The sequence below is a fragment of the Chlorocebus sabaeus genome, chromosome 5, assembly GCF_047675955.1.
Source record: "Chlorocebus sabaeus isolate Y175 chromosome 5, mChlSab1.0.hap1, whole genome shotgun sequence".
In the NCBI taxonomy this organism is placed as follows: domain Eukaryota; kingdom Metazoa; phylum Chordata; class Mammalia; order Primates; family Cercopithecidae; genus Chlorocebus; species Chlorocebus sabaeus.
The window spans coordinates 23,142,472-23,161,731 of record NC_132908.1 but is presented as its reverse complement, the minus strand read 5'-3'; the positions used below and the strand labels follow the sequence as shown (position 1 = coordinate 23,161,731).

The 19,260-nt window shown below is 49.1% G+C and overlaps 1 protein-coding gene across 1 annotated transcript; it reads right to left on the bottom strand.

Annotated features, from left to right (window-relative positions):
• Positions 1-6,464: 6,464 nt before the first annotated feature.
• Positions 6,465-18,632, bottom strand: AQP8 (aquaporin 8). Its single transcript, XM_007988300.3, has 6 exons — positions 18,522-18,632; positions 18,134-18,381; positions 14,057-14,183; positions 11,184-11,398; positions 8,807-8,941; positions 6,465-6,982 (listed from the first exon to the last, which is right to left on the bottom strand). The coding sequence occupies exons 1-6, from the start codon at positions 18,531-18,533 to the stop codon at positions 6,934-6,936; spliced, it is 786 nt and encodes a 261-aa protein (XP_007986491.3). The 5' UTR covers positions 18,534-18,632; the 3' UTR covers positions 6,465-6,933.
• Between the last annotated feature and the right edge of the window lie 628 nt (positions 18,633-19,260).

Sequence of the window (19,260 nt, the reverse complement as noted above, 5' to 3'; positions counted from 1 at the left end):
AGATAGAGTAACAGGAGGGACAAAACTGTACTCTTTTGGGGTCTCAGGCTAGGCGTGAAGATTGAAATAACACAAAACAGATAAGAGAAAAGCATACACAGGAGTTTCCACGAGAAATGAAGACCCAAAGAAGTAGCAAAACCTAACTGTATTATGGATTGAACAGTCAGTTGTGGAAAAGTACCTAAAATATGGGGGAGGACCAAAGGAAGATAAGAATTATTTTAACAAGGTCTGTACAGATTTCCCTCGACCTTGTCTCCCCATCTTGTGATAAGAACATTTCTTTCTTCCCAGGACAGAGAGGGCATCTTTCACTTGGGGGTTCATCTCCTGCTTTCAGGAAGTAAAAGAGGAGTGAGAGCACCCTGTGGCACCTGCTGTTTCTCAAGTGCTTTTAACTCAATTCTTATTCCCGAAAGGGCACACATGGGGGTGGCATCTTCTGTCATCCTTCAGCGTTGCTTTTGATTGACAATTTTGGCATACAGGAAGTGTTCCAGTGGCTTCCACTTAGCCCTTCCTGCCATAACAACTCCAGCTGCATGGGCTGTAAAGGCATGGTAGAGATTTTACCACTTGCTGAGGATCTATTTCCAACTATACCATTAGGAACTGTAGGAGGAACTATAGGATGGGTCCAGAGAGCCAGTTCACCTAAACATGAAAGTATCTGTCACGTGGCCTTGATAAGCCTCTGCTCTATGCAGCATGCTGCAGTGGAACCCAGAGGCCTTATCTGTAGAGTATCCATAACTAGATTAGTCCCCCTGTACTTTCCTTGAGTAAATGGCCACAAAACTTTTTGGCGAAAGCCAAGATAAAAGCTCGTTATCTTCACAGGCCGTGTTCCATCAGGGTTCTTCCACAGGGTTACCTGACCTCCCATTCCTTCACAGAGACTTAAGTCTATGAACTCACTCAGGTCTGGAAATTGGAAGAGAGACTTTAAGTCTCTGAGGGGAAAAAAATCTCTTAAGGATTACAAATTTTCAATTCCTAAAAGTCAGTTGAGGCAATTAGACATTAAGGGAGGAGAATGAATGTTTTGTGTTCCAAGCACTAAAAGGAGCATTGCTCATCATAACCCCCAAACTTTATGATGGATCCAGGGACTTGGAGGGGGAACAGTGGCTTTGGGTTCCAAGACAGGTAAATATCTAACTCACTCTGAGGTGGCCGGACTCTGGAGGGAAAATGGTGGTGGTGGTGGTGGTGGTGTGTGTAGGGATCTAGCGGGGCCAAGGGGAGAGGAAGGACCTGAAAGGCCATAAGCTTGCTTGGATACATATGCAGAGTCCATGGAGCATGCAAGTGTGCTTGGCATGGACGTTGTGGAATTATCAGTAAAGGAGCCCTCTTTGAAGACACCAGTGTGACTTTGCTATAGCATATACCATTTCTGAGAACCTCTTCCAACAGCGGCACCATGTGGCAGCGGAGAGAACAGCAGCTGCAGGCACGAAGTAATTTCCCTACAACGTGCAAGGTGTTATGTTTCGTTTCGTTTTGTTTTGTTGTCTGAGATGGAGTCTCACTCTGTCACCTAAGCTGGAGTGCGATGGCGCCATCTCGGCTCACTGCAACCTCCACCTTCCAGGTTTAAGAGATTCTACTGCCTCAGCCTCCCAAGTAACTGGAATGACAGGCGTGCGCCACCTCTCCTGGCTAACTTTTGTATTTTTAGTAGAGAAGGGGTTTCACCATGTTGACCAGGCTGGTCTTGAACTCCTGACCTCGGGTGATCCACCCACCTCAGCCTCCCAAAGTGCTGTGATTACAGGCATGAGCCACTGCAACTTTTGGCTTGTTTAAACCCCCAGGGTTCTTGGAAAATGTAATCCAGTAGGGATACTAGAATTCCTAACAACATGGCATGTGAGGACCTCAACACAATTCTGGCAAAAGGAAATGGCTCGGTACTTGTACCCCAAGGATCTGGAGAATTAAGTACACACCTGTTGCAGTAGAAAGGGAACTAGACTGTGTGTTCAAGATCCTGGATTCTAATTGAACTCTGCTGCTTGACAACTGTGTAATTACAGTCAAATTATTCAGCTTCTCTGGATTTTGAAATCTGGCGTTGGACAGGATGAATGGGTTCCAACCTTTTTCCCTTGGGAGACCCTAATGGTCCCTATATGAGAATACTTGACTGAGAAAATACATATATGCCAAGTCTATTTATAAGTTTCTTGCCAAGGTTGGTAATCACGCCTGTAATCCCAACACTTCGGGAGGCCAAGGTGGGAGGACGGCTTGAAGACAGGAGTTCAAGACCAGCCTGGGCAACACAGAACCCATCTCTACAAAAATAAGTTTTTAAATTAGCCACTGTGGTGATGTACACCTGTAGTCTCAGCTACTCAGGAGTCTGAGGCTCGAGGATCGCTTGAGCCCAGGAGGTCGAGGCTGCAGCAAGCTGTGACTGCACCACTGTACTCCATCCTGGGTGACAGAACAAGATACTGTCTCTAAAAAAGAAGAAGAAATTTCTTGCCAAACCCCACCCCTTGTCATGATTCTGATACCTGCAAATTGCAAAACCTTTGATTAAATGATAAATGTAAGAGCTAACAGATTGTGTACTTACTATGTACTGGGCATTGTGCTAATACTTTATAAACGTTCATTTTCATAAGCATTCTGAGGTAGTAGTTGCATTTTACAGATGAGAAAGCTGAGGCTAAAGAATTTCAATAGCTGCTTCAAGCACATACAGCAAAAAGGTGACAGTTCTGAAACTTAAACTTGGATCTTCCTCAGGACATAAACTTACAGCCACCATATTTTACTACTGTAATAGAGTTTCTAGCTCTAACACCCCAAAATTCTGTGACCTGGTTACTGAGAAAAAGGGAGCTGGGAGAGAGATGAACCTGATGATCTGCATGAGTTTTGGATTCCACTCTGTAGGGTCAGAATGAATTTGGAAGTCACTGGAATCAGCCTATGCCATTCTTCCAGTCAGTGAGTACTGAGTCCCTTCTGGCCAGGCACGGTGGTTCACGCCTGTAATCCCAGTACTTTGGGAGGCTGAGGTGGGCCAATCACTTGAGGTCAGGAGTTCAAGACCAGCCTGGCCAACTTGGTGAAAACCCGTCTCTACTAAAAATACAAAAATTAGCTGGGCGTGGTGGCACACACCTGTAATCCCAGCTACGCAGGAGGCTAAGGCAGGAGAATCGCTTGAACCCAGGAGGCGGAGGTTGCAGTGAGCCGAGATCACACCGCTGCACTCCAGCCTGCGCGGCAGAGCAAGACTCCATTTAAAAAAAAAAAGAAAAAAAAAAAAAAAAACTGAGTCCCTTCTATTCAGCAAATGCCAAACACATAATGTACAGTTATTTAATACAAAGATGAATTTATATCCATCTTGCTCTTGAGAGCTTATAGTCTAGAAATGGAAATGAAAGCCACAACCTAAAATCCAATTGCAAGTTTGAAATGAGAAGAGTTACAATGAATGTCTTTCTGTCCTCCTTTTTTTCTCCCCCCAGACAAAGTCTTACTCTGTCACCCAGGCTGGAGTGCAATCATAGCTCGTTGCAGCCTTGACCTCCGGAGCTCAAGCGATCCTCCCATTTCAGCCTCCTGACTAGCTGGGACTACAGGCACACGCCACCATGGCTCTGTCCCCTTTTTAATGAGGAACTAATAGGCAAGTAGGAGAATAGGCAGAGGACATAATATTGTCCCTTATTCAGAAACAGAAAAGTATGATGACAAAGATCATGGACCCTGCAGCCAGATATACCCGACCTTCAACAGTTGCCCCACCAATGCACTAACTGTGTAGCTTAGCATAACGCCATCCTTTGGAACTCCATTGGCTCCTCTGCACAATGAGAATAATGAGAGAATCTACCTGAATTCGTTTCCTGGAACTGCTTGAACAAACACCACAAACTTCATGACTTAAGATGACAGAAACTGTTCTCTCTCTGTTCTGGAGGCCAGAAAGTCTGAAATTAGACTGTCAGCAGAGCCAGGCTTCCCACAAAGGTTCTAGATGAGAACCTTCCTTCCCTCCCCCAGCTCCTGGTGGCTCTTGGTGCTGTCTTTTGGCAGTATAACCCTAACCTCTGCCTCCATCTTCACGTGGCTTTCTCCTTTGTGTCTCTGCACCTCTTTTACTGTCTCTTACTAGGAAAGGGCACCCTAATCCAGTGGGATCTTGTCTTGACCCTTACTTTAATTGCATCTTCAAAGACTGTATTTCCAAATAACGTCACACTCTAAGACTGTAGACTGACACAGATTTTGGGAGGACATTATTCAACGCACTGTACTATCTCATAGGATTGTCATAGGGAGTAAATGGCATAATAATACGCGTAAAGCATTCAGCACAGTGCCTAACACTTAACAAACTCTCCATAAACATTAGCCACATACATGTAGGTATACATATATATGGATATATAACTGTTGTTATTTACTAGATTTGTCAAAGATTTATTTCATCATTTCACCGAACAAAATAGTAACTTTTAACATTTTTTACTCTTATTTTATTTTTGTGGCAGGGTATCACTCTGTTGCCCAGGCTGGAGTGCAGCGGTGCAGTCTTGGCTCACTGCAGCCTCTACCCCCTGGTTTCAAGCAATTCTCCTCTCTCAGCCTACCAAGTAGCTGGGATTACAGGCGCCCGCCACCATGCCTGGCTAATTTTTGTATTTTTAGTAGAGACAGGGTTTCACCACGTTGGCCAGGCTGCTCTTGAACTCCTGACCTCAAGTGATCCACCCACCTCAGCCTCCCAAGGTGCTGGGATTACAGGCATGAGCCAGAGCACCTGGCTTTTTTTTTTTTTTTTTTTTTTTTTGAGACAGAATCTTACTCTGTTCCCCAGGCTGGAGTGCATTGGTGCTGTCATAGCTCACTGCAGCCCCAACCTCCCAGGTTCAGGCGACCCTCCCACCTCAGCCTCCCGATTAGAAGAGACTACAAGCATGTGCCACCTGCCCAGCTAATTTTTTTATTTTTTGTAGTTACAGGGTCGTGCCATGTTGCCTGGATGGTCTCGAACTCCGGGCCTCAAGCAATCCTCCACCTCGGACTTTCAAAGTACTGGGATTACAGGCGTGAGCCACCATGCCTGGCCCATTTTTAACTCTGTGTAGATGTCCTAATTTGCTTGTTTCTGGTTGTATCATATTTTTTCCTCCCCTTTTCTATTCTGTCAAGTTGTCATCGTTATTCTGGTTTGTTATCTCCCTTTCTCTGAGAATGGTTTGGATGTGTGACTATATCGTGAATCTATGTTCTCAATGGGCAGTCTCTTATTGTAGTGGTGATTTTCTTCATTTTCACTCAAGACAGCATTTTGCTCATCTCCTTGAAGGGGGCAAGTTTTCACTTGTTGTTGAGAGTGGTTTCTCCCTGCCCTTCTTTCTGGTGTAACAATGATCATCTTCCATAAATGACCCATTGATTCTTAGGGAGAAGACACACACTCTACTTCGAAGGGGTGACTTCCAGAGTGTGTCTTTCCATCCTTTATTTGTTCTACTCCTATCTTCCACCCAAGTGCCACGCTCTTCAGGCCTGTACTGTGTCACTTGTTCAGGATTCTATTAGGTTAGTGCAAAAGTAATTGCAGTTTTTGCCATTGAAAGTAATGGGAAAAACCGCAAATACTTTTGCACCAACTGGCTGGGCACGGTGGCTCACGCCTGTAATTCCAGCACTTTGGGAAGCCGAGGTGGGTTGATCACTTGAGGTCCGGAGTTCAAGACTGGCCTGACCAACATGGTGAAACCCCATCTCTACTAAAAATACAAAAATTAGCTGGGCGTAGTGGCATACGCCCGTAATCCCAGCTACTTGGGAGGCTGAGGCAGGAGAAGCCCTTGAACCCAGGAGGCAGAGGTTGAAGTGAGCTGAGATCATGCCACTGCACTCCAGCCTGGGTGACAGAGCGAGACTCTGTCTCAAAAACAAAAAACGAAAAGCAAAAAAATATATATATATATATATATTTTTTTTTTGGACCAACCTAATATTTCCTCAGGGAATTCTTGCAGCCCACTCTAAGCCCACACCCTGCCCCCCACCCACCTCCCCAGCTACAGTGAATGAATAGGCTGATTCATGTCCTGGACAGCACGGAACACTCAACTAAGGACAGCCCTGAGTACTCAGCCAGACCCTGGACTCTGCCTGGGGCTTTTCAGCAGGGGCCTGAGGTCTGTGATCTGGAATTGACTCTGACTAGAGTCCAAATTGTACTCAACATGCACTCTGAGCTCCAGGCAGAGCTCCAGGATGGGCCTGTCCAAGTGGGGACCGGCTCTAGGCTGGCCTGAACTCCAAATACCTGCCATGGCCCAGGACTCTGAGCTGGGCTGTAGGATCAGCCGCTCTGGACAGCCAAGGCCTAACCCCAGACTTTTTTTTTTTTGCTTGCTTTCTCCTCAGCAATGCCCATTTCTCAAATGAAAGGCAAGCCAGTAAGCACATGGAAGGAAATACTGGACTATTTATTGCAAAGTGAGAATTGTCAGCTTGAGAAGCAAGGAAGTGGCCGGGCCCCCAGAAGGCCCTTCTACAACAAAACAATCAAGAAACAAGAGGAGGAGAAAGAAACGGAGTGCGAGAATGAGCTGATGTGCAGAAACAGCCTCCTCGTCCAACTTGGGGACCTTCCTCTCAAGAAATACCCCCGTGTTGTGGTGTTTGCACCGCACTCTGGGCAGCGCGGGCAGCGTGTTCCCCAGGCTGGGGTCTCTGATGAGCACAAAGGAATTCCAGGAACCTAGAGCCTCCTCAGCAGTCAGTCTGTCTGAGAAACCAGGCCCAAGCAGTGAAAGCAGGGGGTGGCTCCTCCGGGCCTCTGCCTTAGCAGGAAATGCAGGAACTCTCTGGTCCTCAGTCTTGGATAGGTGAGCTGAGGACACCTGGAGCAGCAGGAATCCCATGAGCTCGGCTTCACCGAGACTTCAGGATGAGGCGGGTCTTCCCATCTCCAATGAAGCACCTGAAAGAAAGATGACCCAGTAAGGTCTCAGCCCCGGAGGAGAGACCCACCCCTTCGCCACATGTCTCCAGGCTCAGAACTCTCCAGAGAGACGACTTCCTGAGCCTCCCCAGCCTTAATAGCCAAATTCCCTTGGGGAGAGGGAGACACTGTTTCCTGCTTGGTTTCTTTTTTTTTCTTTTTTCTTTTTTTTTTTTAATTGAGATAGAGTCTCACTCATCCAGGCTGGAGTACAGTAGCGTGATCTCAGCTCACTGCAGCTTCCACCTCCCGGGTTCAAGCAATTCTCGTACCTCAGCCTCCCGAGTAGCTGGGACTACAGACAAACAGCACTATACCTGACTGATTTTTGTATTTTTAATAGAGATAGGGTTCTACCATGTTGACCAGGCTGGTCTCCAACTCCTGACTTCAAGTGATCCACCCACCTTGGCCTCCCAAAGTGCTGGGAGTACAGGCGTGAGCCACACGCCTGGGTCCTGCTTAGTTTCTAACCCTTTTCCTGAAGATGCTCATTGCTGCCACTGTGAAAGCCCAGGAGAAAATGAATAGTGATGGCCGGGCACAGTGGCTCACACCTGTAACCCAGCGCTTTGGGAGGCAGATCACTTGAGGTCAGGAGTTGGAGACCAGCCTGGCCAACATGGTGAAGCCCATCTCTACCAAAAACAAAAAAAATTATAAAAACTGGCTGGGCACGGTGGCTCATGCCTATAATCCTAGCACTTTGGGAGGCCCAGGAGGGTGGATCACATGAGGTCAGGAGTTTGAGACCAGCCTGGTCAACACAGTGAAACCCTGTCTCTACTAAAAATATAAAAATTAGCCAGGCATGGTGGTGTGCACCTGTAATCCCAGCTACTCAGAAGGCCGAGGCAGGAGAATTGCTTGAACCCAGGAGGCAGAGGTTGCAGTGAGCCGAGATTTCGCCACTGCACTCCAGCCTGGGTGACAGAGAGAGACTCCGTCTCAGAAACAAACAAAAAAAAAAGTGCCTGACCCCCGTAGCTCAGTGATTGATTCTGAAGTGGGCAAATCACCCACGCACGGTGGGCCAGTTCAAACCAGTGAATACCAGACTCTAGCTTTTTGCTAGATCTTGTTGTTCTATTTCCTCTAGAGTTGTTAAGCTGCCGAGATACAAGCCTCGAGTGACTGGTAAGCATCTTCGCCTCCATTGGAGTCTATCTAAGCATGAAGCCCACCCGGGGAAAACAGAGCCTATGAGAAAGACCAAGGCAGGGCACAGTGGCTCATACCTGTAATCCCAGCACTTTGGGTGGCCTAGGCAGGAGGATCATTTGAGGTCAGGAATTTGAAACCAGCCTGACCAACATGGTGAAACCCCATCTCTACTAAAAATACTGAAAAAATAGCCTGGTGTGGTGGCAGGCGCCTGTAATCCCAGTTACCTGGGAGACTGAAGCAGGAGAATTGCTTGAATCTAGGAGGCAGAGGTTGCACTGAGCTGAAATCACACCACTGCTCTCTAGCCTGGGCAACAGAGGGAGACTCTGTCAAAAAAAAAAGGAGAAAGACCAAGTCCTAAAGACATTGTCTGAGCACCACCTGAAACCACTGCTCCTTGTGACGTTTCTGATGATGTGAGCCAATGAATTCCTCTTTATGGTAAACGCTGTTTTGAAATAGATCTGTCACTTGCAACCAAAGCTCCTAAATGGAGCCATTTTCTTTGCCTCTAAAGTGGCTCCCTCTTTTCTCTTCCAAACCTAAGTGAGAGCCTAGCCCTCTAGCCCCGGACTCTCTGGGAGACGTTGCCAAGTGCCCATCCCATGGGCCAGTGACCCTGTGTCACACTCCTACCTAATGAGCAGTCCAACAAGCAGGCCAGCCAGGAGTGGGCCCAGCCAGTAGATCCAGTGGAAGTCCCAGTGGTTGGCCACCACTGCAGGTCCAAAAGCACGGGCCGGATTCATGCAGCCTCCAGATACAGTGCCCCTGCAAACACCCAGGCACCCCGGTCACCAGGATCCCAGCCAGGCCCCACCTCACCTCACGCTCATGTCCCCAGCTAGGCCTAGTCACACACCACCCAGAAACCCTCTCTAAACTCCCACATCATGAGCTCCTGGGTAGATCCTAAAGAAGGTAGAGAGGCTATCAGCACTAGGAAGCAGAAGGTGTGGCTCCCCACTGGGCGTGCAGTCCAGCACTCCCCACAAACTCCTCTAGAACGCCCAGCAAAAATGCCTGCTCAGCGACGGCAGGAAGAGAAGCTGGATCTACATCTGTTCCAAAGTCTACAGAGCAAAGTCCATCAGTTTCAGTCCTTTTGGAGTCAAGCTGACCTAGATTCAAAACCCAGCCCACATATTATAAAATAACGAAAAGTATATCATTGGATTGTTTGTGACCCAAAGAATAAATGCTTGAAGGGATGAATACCCCATTTACTTTGACGTGATCATTACACATTGCTTACCTGTATCAAAACACCTCATGTAACCTCAGCCAGGCACGGTGGCTCACGCCTGTAATCCCAGCAGTTTAGGAGGCCGAGGCAGGCAGACCACTTGAGGTCAGGAGTTCAAGACCAGCCTGGCCAACATGGTGAAACCCCGTTCCTACTAAAAATACAAAAATTAGCCAGGTGTGGTGGCGCGTGCCTGTAATCCCAGCTACTGGGGAGGCTGAGGCAGGATAATCGCTTGAACCTGGGGGTTGAAAGTTGCAGTGAGCCATGATCATGCCACTGCACTCCAGCCTGGGTGACAGAGCAAGACTCTGTCTCAAAAACTAAAACTAAAACTAAAATAAAATAACGAACAGTATAAGTGGATTGTTTGCAACACAAAGAATAAATGCTTGAGGGGATGAATACCCCATTTGCCCTGACATGGTAATTATGCATTGCATGCCTATATCAAAGCGTCTCATGTAACCCAGGAATATATACACCTACTAGGTTCAACCACAAAAATTAAAAAATATATATATATAAAGAAAGAAAAACCCCAGCCCAGATAGTTCTAGTTGCAGGGAGCTCCATGAACCTCTCTGTACTCAAGTGAGGTGAAAGTGACTATCCCATAGGTTGTCATCAGGAGTATGAGAAAACACCAGTGGAGCCCACACCTCGAATATAATTCATGTACAAAAAGCATTAACTAATCTAAATGGTCCAGATGAGGCCCTTGTTGCACCACAAGCTTAAGGCCCAGAATCTTCTACAGGGAGACTCTTCCCCAGGTGCACCTCTCTCGTTCTGGGGCTCTGTCTTTACCCCATTCTCTCAAGCTGGGGGCCTGTAGACCTCATCCCCACCCTGTGTCCAGCTTCGAAGTCAAAAGACTTGTAAGTGAATCAAAGGCCACTAGGGGGCAGCAAAGCATGGCCACAACTTTACACATTCCCCAGGCTCCACCTCCCAAAGCTGAGGGAGAGCTGACCCAGGAGAAAGGTTAGGCTTGGTTCTGTGTCCAAAAGAAAGCAAAGAGTCAGACATTAGGGAGAGGCTCCCTGGGCTGGGCAATGTAGCTCATGCCTGTAATCCCAGTACTTTGAGAGGCCAATGCAGGAGGATGGCTTGAAGCCAGGAGTTGAAGACAAGCCTGGGCAACATAGCGTGGTCCCCATCTCTAAATAAAATAAATAAGAAAAATAAAAAGGGCTCACTCATCCTCTTGTCCCAAATCTGTCACTTAATTTGCCACTGCCCACTGACCTTAAATAAGTCACTTCTATCATCTCTGAGCCTCAGTTTCCTTATCTATAAAACGGGAGACATCATCCCCAATCTTGTTGCCTTAATCCCTTCCAAAGCCTGCTGGGAAACTCAAAATAAAGGAGACAACAGCTACAGATGCTTTTTGTAATCCTGAGTCTAAAACCTGGCTGCCCAGTGACCAAATGAACACAGTTCACAGAAATGTTGTATTTACGCTACGAAAATTGGAAAACATCACGTACAAATTTAAATTTCTGACTTCCTTTGAATGAAATCATCACCCCAGACCCATGTTCCCAGCAATAATTGATAAGAGCTGAATTGACTGGAGCGCCTCTGACACCGCAGTCCCCACCACTCCCTGTTGTCCGCCTGATGCCAGCCCACGTCCCCATTTGCAGCACCTTCCTGGCCCCTAATAGCAACTGAATCTGTGGCCCTCAGGCCTGAGCTCCTCCAGAGCTGAACAGTGCAGATCTGGGCATGGTCGCCCCACTGCTAAGGGACACTCACCCAGCCAGGATATCCACGATGACAGCAAAGCCGATGGAGAATGGGGCCAGAGGGCCCTTTGTCTTCTCATTGATGGCACCCATGCACACGGCCAGGGCCAGCAGCGTCGTCAGGATGATCTCTGCCCCCAATGCCCCTGCCACCTGCCCGTGCTCCTGGACAGTCACAAAGGCTGCCCCAGACGCATTCCAGAACTTCTCCTCGGGACTCACCGCCTGCACAGAGAAGCTGCTCAGCCTCACAGTGGGGCAGAGAGACAGCTGGAAACTGAGGGGAGAGGGCCTAAAACATGCCTGCCCACCGTAAGGGCCAGTGAAGGGTTATGTCCAATTTCAGTTACATAGACCTGGATCCACATCCCAGTTCTGCCAGATTTTACTCTGTGACCCTGTGTGAGCTACTAAACCTCTCTGAGCCTCACTTTGTTCAGCTGAAAAATAGGAATGGGGCTAGGCGTGGTGGCTCACGCCAGCAACCCCAGCACTTTGGGAGGCCGAGGTGGGTGGATCACTTGAGCCCAGGAGTTCGAGACCAGCCTCGCCAACATGTGAAACCCCATCTTCACTAAAAATACAAAAATTAGCAGGGTAAGGTGGCAGGGACTTGTAATCCCAGCTGCTCAGGAGGCTGAGGCACAAGAATCACTTGAACTCTAGAAGCGGAAGTTGCAGTGAGCTGAGACCACACACACCACTGCACTCCAACCTGAACAACAGAGCAAGACTCCATCTCAAAAGAAAAAAGAACAAAGAAAAAAGAAAAAGAAAACTGAGGATAACCCAGTCATGGCTCCAGGTTACAGGCCTAAAGCTTATGTAACTTAGATGATCCTCTTTGAGAAAAAGAACATAAACTGTCTTTTTTTTCTTTCTTTGAGACAGCGTCTAGCTCCATCACCCAGGCTGGAGTGCAGTGACCCGATCATAGCTCACTACAGCCTCGATCTCCTGGGCTCCAGTGATCCTCCTACCTCAGCCTCTCATGTAGCTGGGATCACAGGTGCATACCAACCACGCCCACCTAATTTTTTTATTATTATTTTTTGTAAAGATGGGGGGTCTCACATGTTGCCCAGGCTGGTCTGGAACTCCTAGGCTCAAGTGATCCTCCTGCCTCTGCCTCCCAAAATGCTGGGATTACAGGTATCAGCTGCCACGTGCAACTCAAAATAGCTTACTCTTACAAACTTTACACACACATATGATCAGGTGAACTCATTGCTAGGCCCCCATAGAACCGTGGAAGGGGCGTATACAGGGGGACCCTGAAGCCTGAGCTCAATTCCTTCTACGGGCAGTCAGCCTCAGGGCTGTCACAGCCTCAAAGGGGAAAGACAGCGCAGTGCGCAAGCTTCTGGACTCTGGACCCGGTCGGGGCTGCGCTGCTTACAAGCACGTCTGAACTTGAGCAAGTTGCCTGCTTCTCTGCCCCTCTGTTTTCTCATCTATAAAATAGGGATGATACTGACAGCTCCCGGCTCACAGACAAGGCCGCTGGTGTGCCTGGCACAAGGTAAGTGCTGTCTATGAACTGACTGTCGTTTCTCGTAAAGTTGCTGGGAGGTGAAATAAGAGAATATGTGTAAAACATTTAGCAGGGAGAATGTGCTCAGGGAACCGTGCTGTCCCACAACTGGCAGAGCCGTGTTTGACAGGTTTTAAGTGGCGGGGCTTGAGCTAGGTCTGGGCACTGCTTTTCCTAAAGAAGCAGAGCAGGAAGGTCCCGGGCATGTTCCATAGATAGGGGAACAGACTGTGGCTCTCAAATGGGAGCATGGAGAGACCAGGGCAGGGGATGACAGTAAAGTGAGGCTTGAGAACAAAGTCTGCGGTGGGTCAGCAGTTACAGCTTCAGACCCTGTCGCAGCCCAGCTAACAGAGCTCCCCATCCACCACCCCCCACACACCCGCCAAGCAAGGCCCACATCTTGATGGGCTTGAAGGGTCCCTGGCTGAACTGAGACTTAAGGGCAAAAGGAAAGAAAGAGAGAGAGGAAAAAAAGAAAAAGAGGGATGGAGGGAGAAAGTCTATCCATGGATTTATGCGTAAAGCTATGAAAACTCTGTGGCTGGCCAGGCTCGGTCACTCATGCCTGTAATCCCAGCACTTTGGGAGGCCAAGGCAGGAAGATCACTTGAGACCAAGAGTTGGAGACCAATGTGGTCAACAGAGTGAGAGCCCACCTCTGCAAAAAAAATTTTTAAATTAGTTGGGTGTGGTGACACACACCTATAGTCCCAGCTACTCAAGAGGCTGAGGCAGGAGGATCACTTGAGCCCAGGAGGTCCAGCCTGCAGTCAGCTATGATTGCACCACCACACTCCAGCCTGGACGACAGAGTGAGACTCCATCTCTAAAATAAAAAAGAGAGGCCGGGCGCAGTGGCTCACACTTGTAATCCCAGCACTTTGGGAGGCCGAGGCAGGCAAATCACTTGAGCTCAGGAGTTCAAGACCAGCCTGGCCAACATGGTGAAACCCCATCTCTACTAAAAATACAAAAATTAGCCAGGCGTGGTGGCATGCGCCTGTAATCCCAGTTACTCAGGAGGCTGAGGCAGGAGAATTGCTTGAGCCCAGGAGGTAGAGGTTGCAGTGAGCCGAGATCACACTACTGCACTCCAGCCTGGGTGACAGAGCGAGACTCCATTAAAAAAAAAAAAAAAAAAAAAAAAAAGCAAATAAATAAAAATAAAATAAAATGCAAAAAGAAAGAAAGAAGAAAAACATCCACCAATTCCACTGGCAGAGATAAGCAAAAGATTGGACATTTCCCCACTTCCCACTGTCCCCCCCGACACATACACACATCATACACCTCCAGCAGCCCCATCAGAGAGGAAGCCACTAGCCCAGTGCCTGGGGTTCACCTACCTTGGCCAAGGCAGCCCCGAGCATCCCCCCGAGCAGCTGTGAGACCCAGTACGGGAGAAGCATCACCAGGTTGAGGCCTCCGATCAGCGTGGCTGCCAGGGACACCGCAGGGTTGAAGTGTCCACCACTGTAACCCACAAGAGCAGAGGGAGTCATGAGCCCAGGGCTGACCACATGGCTGGCACTCGAGACAGCATGTCCCAGCCAACCCACCAGGCTGGTTTCACAGGGTAAGAGTCAGTCCAGGGCCCAGCTCAAATACAAAGAGATGCCAAATTGCTTCCAATTTCCCTGAGATGCCAGGCAAAGGGTAAGAGATAAAGGGCAGCCTCTACGTCCTAAGTCCAGCCCCCAGGATGGCCCTGGAGGAAGCGTGTATAGGGAGACCATCCCTTAACTCCTCCCTGACTCCCTCTGAGCCTCCCTCCAGCCCTTCAGAGATGTGGCCACAGGTCAGATTGAGACACCAAGGCTCCAAGTTAGTAGCCCATGAGCCATATCCAGGCCTCCCTTTATGATTTGTTTGATTTTATGAGACGGAGTCTTGCTCTGTTGCCCAGGCTGGAGTGCAGTGGTATGATCTTGGCTCACTGCAACCTCCACCTTTTGAGTTCAAGCAACGCTCCTGACTCAGCCTCCCAAGTGGCTGGGACAACAGGCGTGTGCCACCATTCCCAGCTGATTTTTGTATTTTTAGTAGAGACGATGTTTCACCATATTGGTCAGGCTGGTCTCAAACTCCTGACCTCAAGCAATCTATCCACATCGGCCTCCCAAAGTGCTGGGGTTGCAGGCATGAGCTACTGTGCCCGGCCCAGGTCTCCCCTTATGAGTAGCTAGGCTCTGAATAAGACCTCCTGATTGGTTGAAATGCTCAGCCAACGAAAACCCTACTTGTGGTCTGAAAGTGTGATGGGTGTAAAATGCAGATTTGGAGTTTGGGCTGGAAATAGCATGGAGAATCATGGGGTGGAATTGGAGGTTCATGACCAGGTTGGGGACTGGGATTGGGAATTTGGGGTGTGGAAGGGAATTAGACAAGTCAGAACCTGAGGTCGAAGGGCAGGTTGCAGTTGATCAGCCACTCCCTGGCCCATGGGTAAAGAGCCTTCCTGTTCACCAAGATGTTCAACCAGCCCAGGCCCCGGAGCCAGGGTGGCTGCACTCACCAGTGTCCCATCCAGTCCCACTCTAATGGAGGAACTATTGTCACAGTTTGGCCTCCTGAATCCATCTGGTTTCCAGGAATGGATACTCCCCAGTGAGAGAGAAAGGGACCCCAAGACTCCCCATGTCACACAAGAACCAAAGTGCCCCCCAAATGTTAAGAGCCCACCAATGAGTTTACCCAACCTCCAGTGGACATAGGACATTCAGCTGAGACTGGACAGAGGCCCTCAGCTCTACACAAAAGGACTTCGTCCAACACCCTGATACCTCGAGACCAGCTGCCCCAACTTGTCTGACTCAGCTCTGGGCCCAGACCCTCATGCATGGTTTGATTTGATTTGATTTTTTTTTTCTTTTTTTGAGATGCGGTCTCACTTTGTCACCCAGGCTGGAGTGCAATGGTGCAATCTCGGCTCACTGCAACCTCCGCCTCCTGGGTTCAAGCGATTCTCCTGCTTCAGCCTCCCAAGTAGCTGGAATTACAGGGGCGTGCCACCACGGGGTTTTGTCATGTTGGCCAGGCTGCTCTTGAACTCCTGACCTCAGGTGATTCACCTGCCTCGGCCTCCCAAAGTGCTGGGATTACTGGCGTGAGCCACCGTGCCCAACCTCCATGCATGGTGTGAAAGCACCAGCCAGTGCTCAGACTCCACAGGTTGGGAAGAGGGGCAGCCAGGCCTATTTGGCCTCAAGTAGCTTAGCCTGGGCTCTGCTGAGATACACAGATGGAGTCAGGGTGAGGCGGCTTCCCACGGGAGCCCCAAAAGGGAGAGAAACTGTCATTCAGAGCATGGCTGTGCCAGGAGGGCCAGGTGACGAGAATCACACATTTCCTGGTTTACACTCATTAGCAATAAAACAATCAAGACACATTCATTCCTTCATTCACTGTTCACTCAGCAAATATTTATCTAACACTTACTATGTGCCAGGTGCTGTGGTGCTTATAACTTACATACATAACTTATCCTGGATCCGGTGAACAACCTCAAAGTCAGTGTCTGGCACGCAGTAGGTGCTGAATAAATATTTGTCAAAAAAGCCAAACAGAGAGGCAGTATTTGCAGTGCCAAAGAGATGATCTTTCCAGCCAGCTGGCCTGGGTTCAAAGCCCAACTCTGCCACTGAAGAGCTGTGTGACACTGGCCAAGTTACATAACTTCTCTGTGCCTCAATGATCTCTGCCTGAGAAAGCTATTGCAAAGACATAAAGAATTAATACGTGTACAGCCCATAGTACTATCTATGGAGTTACATTCAATAAACATCAGCTATTATTATTACTCACATTTATACCACTGCACACAGAGGCTTCAGCAACTTGCTGTGGTCACCCAGCTAAGAAGTGATAAAGGTTGCCTTCAATCTCAGATCCGTCCAAAGGGAATATCATATACTTTTTCTTTCACTCACAGCCTCCCTTGGACGTCTAAAGAGACGTGGTTTTGTTTGTTTGTTTGTTTGTTTTTGGAGATGGAGTCTCACTCTGTTGCCCAGGCTGGAGTGCAGTAGCACAATCTTGGCTCAATGCAACCTCCCCCTCCTGGTTCAAGCAGTTATTCTGCCTCAGCCTCCCAAGTAGCTGAGACTCCAGGTACCTGCCACCACGCCCAGCTAATTTTTGTATCTGTAGTAGAGACAGGGTTTCACCCTATTGGCCAGGCTGCTTTCCAACTCCTGACCTCAGGTGATCCACACGCCTCAGCCTCCCGAAGTGCTGGGATTACAGGCGTGAGCCACTGCGCCCAGTCTAAAGAGATGTTAAAGCACTTTTCCATTCTGGTTTTCTCAGAAACAGTATTTCTGTTTCCTCATTCAGATCTATGTTTTGAGTGAGATTTAATACAGACCAACCATGTCCCAGATCACCCTGCCAGGCACCGCATTCAAGATCTTCGTCGTGCTGGCTGGCTCTCCTGGGAACCAGCAGCCATGTCCACAGACCTTCCCATTGATCCTCTACCCAGATGAGAGCTAAGCCAGAGAAGCCTGTTCCTTTTCCTGCCCCTCCTTCTTGATCACCTCTTGATAAGCCAGGACCACTGCAAATCCCCGCATACCCAGGTGGGAAAACCTGGCCCAGGTCTTCTATGCATTTCTGCTTTCCCTAAAACCCTCTTCTAGTGGTAACAATAACACAGCAACCAATGCCTATTGTGTGTTTGGTGTGTGCCAGGCGCTCTACTTCATTTAATTCTCACGCCTCCCCCATGAGGCACTTAGATTTGAGCGCTGGAGCCGGGCAGCTTGTTCTTGGCTCCCGGCTCTGCCACTCTCTGGCCCTCTAAGCTTGGACAGATTACACAGCCTCTCTCTTTTGCAGCTATAAAATGGGGTTAATAACAAGACCTACCCCACAAGGCTTTTGTGAGGATTAAATAACTAATATCTATAAAGTAATTAGACTAGTGCCTGGTACATGGTTAGCAATATAGATGTGTTGGCTTGAAGAAAACCATTTAAAAGTACGCTACTATTCCCATTTTATAGGTGGGGAACTTTGGGTTTAGAGAGTGACTTGCCAGCCAGGCATGGTGGCTCACGCCTGTAATCCCAAAACTTTGGGAAGCCAAGACAGGAGGATCGCTTGAGACCAGAAGTTCGAGACTAGCCTGGGCAACATAGTGAGACCCCATCTCTACCACAAAATTTAAAACTTAGTTGGGTGCTGTGGCACATGCCTGTGATCCAGCTACTCAAAAAGAGAATGACTTGCCCAAAGTCACAAGCTCACTGGCTGCGGGGTCTGGAGTTGACCCCAGACAGTCTGACTCCCAACCCCATCGTTATCCAGAGCGCTCCTTGAAATTCCCAATATATGCGCCCAGGGGTCCTTGACAATGGCTCTGCTTTCCACCCCCAGCGCCCCAAGTCAGCACCAGGCTGAATCCTCAGAGCTGGTCTCACCTGATATTCCCCAGCGTGGCAATCACGAGCCCCAAAGCCAACCCGTGGGCCAGGGCCGGCTGCAGCAGTCCAGTGTCCGTCCCATTCTCAATGACCGACAGGCACCCGATGAAGATGAAGAGAGCAGAGCCCAGCAGTTCCACCAGGCACGGCTGCACAAACCGTTCATACCACGACACTCGCCACCTGCCACCCACACTCAGCTCCCTGGCCTTGCCGTTGCCAAATTCAGGCTCACACATGGCTATCTGCCGTAGGGAAACAGGGACAGAGGACACGGGTGGGAGGCAAGTCCAGATACAGAAGGTCCCGACCCCCAGCCTTGAATTCATTCACAGCCCCCCTTGCTCTGCCAGCCTGGAGAGGAAGCTGCTGGCAGAGGGCTCACCTCTCCAGACATCAGGATCAGATGGCACAGACATCAGGCTGTTGCCTGAGCTGCTGGGAAGCCTGCACCTGCTGTCCAGGACACTGTTATCTCCTAGGGACAGGACCTGCTGGTCACACTGTAGGCTCTGCCCCTTTTAAAGGGCTGCAAAGGCTCAATGCAAGTGCAGAGAAAGCAATAAACCTCAGGTAGGAGGCGGTTCTGAGGCCCAGAAGAGGAAATTTTTTTAAATCTCAACAGGGCAGGATGAGGGAGTCAGGGATTGCTGAACTTTCCACCAATGAGAGAAAAACACGCCAGCTTGGCTGTGTCATCTGGGAGCACACTCCAGGTTGTAGAAGGTAGGAGATGGGTTCAGCACCCCAGCTCCCCATGGTCCAAAGCAGGACAGTGCATGTAAGTGGGCCCCACTGGGTTGGAGCCTCACATGTTAAGAAACAGCAAACTCAACCAGGTGCAGTGGCTCATGCCGGGAATCCCAGTAGTTTGGGAGGCCGAGGTGGGTGGATCACTTGCGGTCAGGAGTTCGAGACCAGCCTGGCCAACATGATGAAACCCCATCTCTACTAAAAACACAAAACTCAGTCGGGCGTGGTGCTGCATGCCTGTAATCCCAGCTACTTAGCGGGACGAACGCAGGAGAATCATTTGAACCTAGGAGGCGAAGATTGCGGTGAGCCAAGATCATGCAACTGTACTCCAGCCTGGGCAACAGAGCAAGGCTCTGGGAAAAAAGAAA

Coding starts and splice junctions, on each gene's coding strand:
- AQP8 (XM_007988300.3), bottom strand. Junction 14,184..18,133: donor GCCACGCTGGGGAATATCAG/GTGAGACCAGCT, acceptor TGTGGGTTACAG/TGGTGGACACTTCAACCCTG. Junction 11,399..14,056: donor TCGGGGCTGCCTTGGCCAAG/GTAGGTGAACCC, acceptor TTCTCTGTGCAG/GCGGTGAGTCCCGAGGAGAA.